We start from the raw sequence: 10,722 nt of genomic DNA on the forward strand, positions 1-10,722 counted from the left end.
TCATTAGCTACTACACATCATAGAATAACAAGAGATAATTTTTCTTATATAACGTTTCATTCATAAAATCTATCATTAAAGTATATCTTCATAAAAATATCATTCCATACTAACGGTATATTTGGTGTCATACGAGATAACAGTTACCAGTGATGACATATGTAACTTTATAAAGATATCTCGTTTTATTATATATTAAAAGAATGTACTCATTGCTGCTATATTTCAGATGAAAAAAAGGAGGCAATGATTTTACAGTAAAATCGTTCGTTTACAACTGATTCATTTACATTTCATGATAATACTGTGCATTCTGAATATGCTATGATTTGGTTTAAAATAATAAATAGTCCATTCTTGCATACTATTGTTCCAGCTTTACTTGTATTTTCGATATTGATATAAATAGAAAGACAATTAATGTCGTTCGAGTCTATTTTCGGATCATTTATATTACGTTTAATCCATATAGTTATTATATGAGACATAGTATCGTAAAATTTGGAAGAATAAAACGTTCGTACAGGATGTACATTTTATAAGAACTCCAACAAATCTGCGTGTGCACCTAAAATACAAACTGATAGTGATTGTTCATAAGTTTATATACATTATCTAATGTCAATCGAAGGTATCAATTCTTTTTCTCCATAAGAGTACTTTTTCATTTATATGTGTTCAAAAATACATGTGTTCAACCGTGAAGCATATGTCACCTACAACGAAAAAGAGTTTTCCTATACTTAATATTTCCTTTATATACCTATGAAAGTCTATTCTTCGCGTAGTATGAAATTATGAATAAATCTGGAATATTGTTCAATCTGAAAAGAAAAATAACTTATTGACATCATTCATTGATACGAGATTCAGAATGTTTGTTTTGTCTTGCAGAGAAAGAAGGTAGCCCTTTCTTTTAATGTGAAATAGAAAGCGAAAATTTGAAAACAGATTTTTTGGAAATTTACTTGCAAATATCGTTTTCAATATCGTGATTTTCTTCCCAATGGTACTGTACTTTCAAATTTTCCAGTATCCCTCTAAAAACAAAAAGTCGAACCTCGTTATTATTAACGTAGGCACTACAAGGAAGAGAAGTATTAGAAAGCAGCTCCTTTTTATTATGGATTTCTTTATAATCATGTAAATAAGAAATTCCGGAAATTTTTTCCTCAAGAATTTAATTCTTGTGTTTTGATTGATAATTATTACACTGCATACTAACTTTTCGCATACTGTTCGCGTCTAACAATTTCCTAATAATAACTACTTCAAAATTACATATGTTCTTGCACGAAAGTACGTATGATACAATTACAATTGATTCTAAAATAATAATTATTTAAAGATATTAAGATACTAATTAAACGTTTCACTATATTTCAAAATCTGGAACAACAAATTTTTATTTATAAAAAATGAAACTGTGTTTATATATTCTTTATCATGATGCTATTTCTTATTACCATGTCGACATTTTTTAAAATTCATTTTGTTATCTCTACGCAATATGAAAATTCATATACTGCTTAATATTTTTTACATATTATCCATCCACCGCATGATATCTCCTGAAAAATCAAAATATTAATGTTATATTATTACAATGCTTCTTAAATTTCAATTTTTGACAAATTTGAAATCCAATATATTTTGCACAATTATTATTTATCAAAAAATTCTAAGTTAGTAACTTTCTTTTCAAATGGCAAATAACATATACTTTGACTTACCTGTAAGTTTTTGTTCCTAATCATCATTTCCTCTTATAGAACATCATTATTGATCTTATAATTACTACCGGTGTCATAGATATTGTAGTGGCTACAACTGAATTAATAGAAAATGATAAATAACTGTGTATAACACTAACACATAACTGTGTATAACAATGACACATAACTTTTACTTACATATCAGTCGATAAGGGATTACTGTGATATCCTGTTGATGTTTCTTAAGGCACCTGATTAGGTGTGATACGGTATCATTCCTTATGGTATACTGTAGATAAGTATTTTAGAAAATGACAAGAATAAATCTAAATTATTCAGAGGTTCCAGTTTCGGCTTAGACATAAATACAGGACCATTTGCAAAGAAGGAAGGGTGCGTTTCTACAGCCTCGTTATAGTAACGAATACCAATATATAGTAATGAATACCAATCTCTGAATTACTGGTTACTAAACATAAATATCCTATAAAATTTAATATATTTCTTTAATTTTTAATACATACATGAGTTAGTAGTTCTAAATTATGAATCATCCTACCTGTGATATTACACTTTTCCTTATAATATCATCACTCAAGTGAACAACATTAAGATCATGTAAACCATGTCATCCTATCTTACTGTGAAGATACTTAGTTATGTTATCTAACATTATAAAAATATCATCAAATTCAAGTCCTTTTATTCACATCACATGGCCACGACGATCTGGTTCTTCGTTATATAATGTTCTAAAATTTGTCGTATATATAGGATGTACAAACCGTGATATCAAGGTATCAGTTCTTCCTTCCCAAGGGACAGTTTCGTTAAAATTCTGATAGAATTAAAAATTAATTATTAATATTCTAACAATCATATATGTTAAATACATTATAGTCAACGATATATACCTGAGCGAATGTAGGGGTGATTCCTTGATAATTATAAATGTCATCAGCCCACATCATTGTGCCACTTCTTTGTACTCCAGCCTCTGGATTAACAGCCTAAACAAACATACAAAATTTTATAGAAGCTGTACAAAATATAGTATATATGCGCAATATTGAAGCGTTCAAGGGGATATAAAGGTAATGTACATCACATACACGTGTACTCTCATGCAACAAAATACAATTAGATTTAATAGTATAAGCTCTTTTATTCATCATAATAGATTGGAAATTTAAGTGTCTTACGAGGGTGAGTAAAAAGTTACCCGCTCTGTCGGTGTAGAATTTATTTTAAGCAATTGTCAAAAAAGACATACATCATTTTTTGACATAATCACTCAATTTCTGTATACACTTTGTCCATTTGCTGAAGGACCTTCGTATTTTCTCGTTAAAAAATGTTTTGGGCTGAGCTGCGAACCACGAATGCATCGTCGTCTTCACCTTTTCATCAGCTTTCTCGGCATCCATCTCGCACAAACTTTTTAAAACCCAAATCTGTCGTGCACTATTGCATAAGCAGAGCCGTGGCTGATTTGCAAATGATTTGCCACATTATCCAGCGTCACTCGTCTATTCCATAGAGCATAAGTTCATGAGCACGTTCAATGTTGTCATCGTGGATGTGGACGGGCGTCCAGCTGTTTTTTCATAACACTTGTGCGATCTTCTTTGAACTTTTGTGCCCATTCAAACACACTTCGTGACAAAACACTTTCTCCATAATGTGCATTAAATCTTTGATAAATATAGGCATCAAACAAAACCTCCGACCGCAAGAAACGAATCACAGCATCCTGCACCGTTTTCCTGCAAATCGCCATTGCAAAGCGCTATTACTCGCGCAACGGTCACAAACGAATCGACGTAACACAATGAAACCTACGCAGCAGCACTGAACAGATATTGACGTCATACGAAGAGTGCAGATGGATCAATACGGTCGACAGAAGTTTTAACTATCTGGAGTGCGGATAAATTTTTACCGAGAGTCGTATAGGAATCTATAATCTGTAAGTACACCTTTGGCTGAATGGAAATTTCTCTTACATATAGTCAAAAATGCAGAAACAGTGTATTGAATTGGAAAGTGATAAAAAATAAGTGAAGTTTCAAGGTTGCATGTGATTGCATGAGTACACAGGACGTTTTTAGCGAATAAAAAATAATTTTGAAAGACACGAGACTTATCTTGTATTTTATGCACTCTCTGTGTCCGAATTTCCAGAAGCTCTCTATCTTATGAAGTGTTTTAGATTAGCCGGAAAATTTTGTATGTACATACAAGAAGTATACGATCTAAGTGGAATATTCCATTATTCTCTTGATACAACAGAAACGAAATTTACAGAACTTCTCAGAAAGTTGGTTTATTATTACCAAATTAATAGAATTAATATACGTTTATCATCTTTACATACCTAAGTCGTGGAGGTTTATCGTGCGTAAAAAATTAGTGTCGTTTCAAAGTTACATTTCGTACATTTTAAGCCTATAATTTGTAACGTACAAAACAATGTAAGTTTGAGCTGTTTCTTATCTCCACAATAAGAAAATCCAACTTTACGTTTTTTACACAATGATATTTATGGAACAGTAATATCATATTATTGCATCGCTTGGAGAATGAAGTCAAGGTACGATGTGACCCTAGTGTAAACGCTGGGATACCCAGCTGTGCCGCACTTATAAGCATAAGACACAATACCTATTAAATACGAGGTTCATTCATGTTGTATCAGCAGTGGTCCGCCGCGGTCAGCCTGAAAGGATCGTTAAATTTTTAATCAAAGATACTGAAATATACCGATCGAATTGTATTGAAATTATACTTATATACAGTAATAATCTTCTATTGATTTGTGTATTGAAATACTCCAATTTATAATGTACATGTTATATGTATTTTGAGCAAAACTAAGATTAGAAGGAAATTAGATTAAATACCACAATGAGGTGTGAGAAGTGGGCAAGATTATTAAATTGTGTTTATCTATTATTTCTAATGTTTAAGACGTCGATTTGATGTTAATTCGAATTAACGTGTCTTCAGATACCGTATAGTTTGTAGTAACTCTGTAACTTAATTACCGTACAAGAATCCTCTCCACCCTGAGCATGTTCGGCGCATATTATACCATCAGTGATATCAGGTGCATTAGGAAATTTGGAATAAGCTATTTTGCATTCGGCGTTCTTAATCACTGGCATTTGTACTTCCATTAATGCATTACGTCGTGGTCGTCCTACGAAGAAAATAAGAAAGATATTTAAGACTGGAACTGTTTAATTTTATTATAAAATTGATATCACTTACTATATCTTAATGCTCCCCATCCAGCAACAAGGGGGTTATAGCCGACGAAGTTGCTCTTTCGTAGGGGCTCTTTCGTACAAATGGGATATACGTACCCTGAAAAATAAAAGAATAAATGAAAATGCAGGAAACGAATGACCAAAAGTATGAGAAAGAATTGTACATGCTTTATGACACAATATATGTGTACAGTAAGAAATTTCAGGATATGATACTTCAGTAATACTCAATAGCATATATATATATATATATATATATATATTTGAGGACTTACTCGAAAATGGCAATTCCTCCACCAATCTAAGAATGGCAATATTATGATTGTGTATGTTTTCTATTCCATCCATATGTGCACAATGTGCTGCGGTCAAAACATGCCTAGCCGATATCAGGGAACCTCCGCACTTCCATAGTGGTTTGTCTGGGTTTCGGGGATTACGAAAACCTAATGCAGCGATCCATGGCCAAGCGCCTAAAATGCAATAGTCATAGTTGTGAATATACATAATTTTTTCTCACATAACGAGTAACAACGATTATTACCTATTCGATATTCGATCATACAGCAGACGATAAGTACATACGTACAAATACTCTGAAATACAGATTTGATAAAGACAGAAATTAAATTTTTATTCCAGTGGAATGCAAATTATCAAATAATTCTATATAATTTCTATTTGAACTATACTGAACTATAAAGTTCAAACGTGTAATTTCTGCCCTAACAGTTTTTGATCTCTATCCATATTATTACTCCTATATCAATTCTTTATTTCAAGCAAAAAGATACTCTTTCTAACATGAAGTAAAAGAAAGAAATAATTCAAGTTAATAAGTAAAGTTACTACCGATGAAATCATAGCATTATTATTTAGTCTAATTGAAATGTACATTGATGTGCTGTTTAATGCCTTTAAAGTTCATTCTTTGCAGTAAATGGCTTATTATTAATCGGAAAGAAAGACATAAAACGTACCAAGTTCAGCTGGTTTACCATCGACCAGCCTGGTATGAGAGACGTTGCTAAAACCACAGTATGGTGGTCGCAAAGCCTTATACTTGTACACAGTTTTTATTAAAATTTCTCTCTTCTCTTTGTTTGGATCGTTCGGACAGCAAACGATCGTAACATTGCCCTGGTATCTGCACACTGATCGTCTATAAAAATCGGTGGCTGTACGGTACTGTATCTGCCATATTTCTTGCAGAGGTTTACATTTTCTGTAGTCAAGGCACCTGCCTTCTTGATTGTCCGGTGTGGTACATTCTGGATCAAACAATTTTAAAACATTTATACAGTTCAAAGATGCGTAAGAAAGCGACACCGATTACTCAACTTTCGAAGTAAAAAGCCGATCAAGTCCACCGGATTGCCCTACAGACACGTATTAATCCGTAAGAGTTAGTCATCATGTTGATAATAATTATCTAAAGAAACTTTTCACGTGAAAATATAAAATTTTAATTGATTAGATATTGTGTTAGCCATACTTAAGAAAGAAAATGAAAATGAATGAAATGAAAGAAAAGGACTACCTTCAACCTCATTTTTTAAATAAACACTTTGTCAGTTTTGCGGTAAATAAATTCTTAGGAATTCAGGACAGTTTTTAGTGAATCATTTTGTTTCGACCGTTCGCGGAGAGACGCGATCGCGAGATAGCACGTCAACGAGAGTTGTAAGTTCCCGTTACGATTAAATAATCGACGCCACGAACTGATCGATCCCCTTATTTCGATTATGATAATAAGGGTAGTTCAATGAAATTCCACAGAATTAACACAAATAAATTAATGTTTATTTCAACAACTTATTAACTAGAAAGATATAAAAGGAACAAAAAAAATGTAACTGCGTTTTGGTTGATAAGTAATGCGCGACATACCACATGTGTTGACGGTTCGACTTCTCGAAAAGTTCTGAACGCCTTTCGATTTTTTTCGTTTTTTCTGGAAGGCGACCCCCACTACGTTCGGATCACGCCACATTCTTTTACTGCGAGGTAAAATACGGGCCACGAGTCGACGTTTCTGGAAGTCGCCCTGCTTAATGAACCACGCGCTTGCCACTACAATGTTTGTTTGCCGGGCAGACGCGACGATCCGTCTGCGACATTATAGTGGCGCTATCGATAGTTAAGAATATGACCTATGGTAAGCCGCATGGCGTAACATTCTCCCCCCGTTGAGAGGGTACCGATCAAACTAGCGAGGTGTGGCTGAAATTCCCATCTTATTTCGTCTCGGTGGCTAGTTGTTCGGGTTTCTCGAGATCGGGTTGAATTGGCAGTGGGACAAGCCTTTTGACGCCCCGATCCAAAATGCTCTTTGCCGTCTGAACTGTAGCTGTCCGGATGACACCATCGGCGCCTGGATGAACCTTGATAACTCGGCCCAGAGGCCAATGCATGGAGGGAACGTTGTCCTCTCTGAGGATGACGATTGTGCCCTTTTGGATGCTGTGTCCACCCTTGCTCCATTTATTGCGGTTGGTTAGCTCGTTCAAATACTCCTTATGCCAGCGGTTCCAAAAATGTTGTTTAAGCTGTTGGATATGCTGCCATTTGGAGAGTCGGTTCGATGGAATGTCTCTGAAATCTCGATCACGTAAGCACATTAATGAATCGCCAATGAGGAAATGTCCGGGAGTGAGGGCTAGGAGATCATTTGGATCGGTGGAGATAGGAGTTAGCGGGCGGGAATTGAGGACTGCTTCTATTTCTATGATAAGAGTATTACGGTGTTAAGCTCATATGTTTCTGTTTCTCCACTCGCGCTGCGCCATAATATCCTTTGATATTTCCGATCCTCTGGTCGTACGAGGAATTGCCGATACATTTTCTCGATGTCGCCAGTCAGTACGTACTGATGAGCGCGGAATCTAATTAATATACAAAATAAATTGTGAATTGATTCGAGAATATAGGATTTCCCCATTTTCATGATTATCGTGATTTTTGTATAAATATATTTTTTAACATACTAATAATTAGGTACTTATAAATTAGTATTATCAATTATTTTGCATTTATAATTCCGCCTCTAGTATAAGTATTAATTGAAAACTAACTTTATGTTTCAAAAAGTACTAGCAAAGTCGTTGAGTAACAAGCCACTGATGCTAACACAAATAGCATTGTCGTAATTAAATATTTCTAAATATTCATTTTTCATTTTGGACCTGTAGAAACAATTTATTATATATACTATTAGCTAAGTAATTGCATATTTAATTAAGTCGAAATATAAAACTTAGTTATTTTAATAATTTAAAAATAAAAAACTGACAAACATTTCAATTTAATTTATGGTTGGAACAAAAGACAGTTATTTTTCATTAATTGAAATATTGCAATGCAGAGTACTTTCCAAAATACGCCGAGAGTATTCCTGATGGTGAAACGAGCGTTGCTTCATCGAACGCAGCTAAAGAAAACAACATCTATGTAGTTGGTGGTACGATGCCTGAAATAGAGGGCGATAAATTGTACAATACCTGTACTATTTGGGGTCCCGATGGAACTTTGATAGCAAGACACCGAAAGGTAAGTAATATATTCCTTTATGGCTTTGAATTTGAAAATATCGGGGTGAAGAAAGTGACTCTATCTAGGAATAATTTAGGAATATACATATGTACATACGTATACTATAACCAATTCTATAATTTACGGTTTATAAAATACGTTATGATACGGGAAACGCCCATTTTTGTTGTAATGTGTTTGTTGTTGTATAAATTTTTCACATACTTAAAATATTATTATACTTATTTTTTCTCCTTTTTAAACATTATTAAATGATAAGATTTTTTAATAAAAGAAAGTGATAAAAACGCTGTCAGTTATTAAATAAAAAATAATTAAAGTTTAGGAGTTGGTAACTTTGATATTAAATTACAAAAGTTGCAGCAATATAATTAGCGACCACATTTTTATGTTATTAGGTACATCTATTCGACATCGACATTCCTAATAAGATTACTTTTCGAGAGAGTGATTCACTCAGTCCTGGTAACTCCCTAACGACGTTCGATGTGAAGGGCTGCAAAATAGGTATTGGCATTTGCTATGATATTAGATTCGAGGAAATGGCACGCATTTATCGGAACAAAGGTACAGTAACTTAATCGATCAATACTTAACTAGCAAAAAATTAAATATCTTTCTTAAATATATTCTATATAAAATTAATATAATCTGTAACTCTGTATAAAAAGAAGCTTAATTTAAAAAACCAGTATATTTGCTGAAAATGAAACAAATAAAAGAATTAAAAGCACAATAAGAGGACTGTCCTCGCATATTCAGAAATGATGGAATGTGAACCGTGCAACTACGAAGTTAATTGGTATTCGGTGGCTTCATATTTCCTGCTTCTCTGGGTTAGGTTGCCAAATGCTGATATATCCAGCGGCATTCAATATGACCACTGGACCACTGCACTGGTCATTACTTCAGCGTTTCAGAGCGAATGATAATCAATTATACGTTGCCTGCATATCACCGGCTCGTGTTCCTTAAGCAAGTTACGTCGCATGGGGACATACACAGTTGACCAATCCCTGAGGAAAGATTCTTTACGATTTGGAAACTCAAGAGAATATGGCAGTCACCGATATCGGTAATTTACAGCTTAAAATTAAAAGCGAGAGATCCATGATGTAATTAATTTTTAGTCTCGTTAATTTATCGATTTAGCCATCTTCCTTTGTATTTGTTGAATTTATTAGTAAGCATTACTTATTACTTCGTATGTTTCTTTTTTCTATCAGATCTAAAAGTTGTTGAGGAAGTAAGGGCTCGGATACCTACATTTTCTCAGAGACGTACAGATTTGTACGACACTGTCTGTAAGAAGGAGTAACTCTACACTAAAACAGAAAATGTTTTTTTATAATATTTCTACTACGATATCCTTTTTTTGTGAATTATTACTAATTTCTTATCATTTGTACTAAATGAATGACTCAATTAAGAAAACTAAAACGTTATAAATAATAATCTGTATATCTTGTGTATCAACATGTAATTGGATATTATAATAATATAGGAATGCTATAATAATATAGGATAATAATATAGGAGAATAATAATATAGAAAAAAATACATGCTTTTAAACACCTTTAATATCGATCACATAAATTGTTATAATTCACAATGATTACGCATACATAAAAGACCCCTTGATAGTAAAATTTACGATCAAAAGGCAATTACGTATCGTTTAACAACATTTAATTTATAACACCTTTTAAACATTTAGACAGATTAACACATAACACTTCTTATATATAAACATCAATTCGAAGTTATCAGCTTGGAGAAATTGGTCGATTAATACCTGTAGATTGTCTGTCTCGATGAAAGAATTAAAGAGAGCAAAAACATGATAATGCCGCTAATATAATATTCCTTCTTTCTTGTATCTGTCTGCCTCTCAGGTCGTTTTACTAATTACAATAAGTAATTTCGACTTCTTTGCGCTCTCTTTTAACGCATTCGAGACCGAAAGAAATTCATATCAGTCAGTAGGCAAGGGTATAATATACATATTTTATATATAACTTATGTAGTAATGTATATATCATGTTAATTTCATATTTTTTTCAATATAGAATTATTATATATATATGTCGGAGAAGCAGGGGGGATAGGGTTGTCGGTGTTTGAGGAGTCTTCATTGAAGGTAGCCATCGTTGCGGTGTAACGAAGATACGATTTATTGACA

The 10,722-nt window shown here is 33.2% G+C and overlaps 1 protein-coding gene across 1 annotated transcript; it reads left to right on the forward strand.

Annotated features, from left to right (window-relative positions):
• Positions 1–8,375: 8,375 nt before the first annotated feature.
• LOC143304717 (omega-amidase NIT2-A-like) lies at positions 8,376–10,121 on the forward strand. The gene is made up of 4 exons (XM_076627242.1): positions 8,376–8,536; positions 8,938–9,106; positions 9,381–9,614; positions 9,766–10,121. Exons 1-3 carry the CDS (start codon positions 8,453–8,455, stop codon positions 9,512–9,514), a joined length of 387 nt encoding a protein of 128 aa, XP_076483357.1. The 5' UTR covers positions 8,376–8,452; the 3' UTR covers positions 9,515–9,614; positions 9,766–10,121.
• Positions 10,122–10,722: the final 601 nt, after the last annotated feature.

This window comes from Bombus vancouverensis, unplaced genomic scaffold (genome assembly GCF_051014615.1).
Source record: "Bombus vancouverensis nearcticus unplaced genomic scaffold, iyBomVanc1_principal scaffold0051, whole genome shotgun sequence".
In the NCBI taxonomy this organism is placed as follows: Eukaryota; Metazoa; Arthropoda; class Insecta; order Hymenoptera; family Apidae; genus Bombus; species Bombus vancouverensis.

Bases quoted from the DNA above. Each gene is read 5' to 3' on its own strand.
- LOC143304717 (XM_076627242.1), top strand. From the start codon at position 8,453: ATGCCTGAAATAGAGGGCGATAAATTGTACAATACCTGTACTATTTGG. The intron at 8,537-8,937 runs GTAAGTAATATA...TTATGTTATTAG, and splicing joins TGATAGCAAGACACCGAAAG to GTACATCTATTCGACATCGA. The intron at 9,107-9,380 runs GTACAGTAACTT...TCTCTGGGTTAG, and splicing joins ACGCATTTATCGGAACAAAG to GTTGCCAAATGCTGATATAT.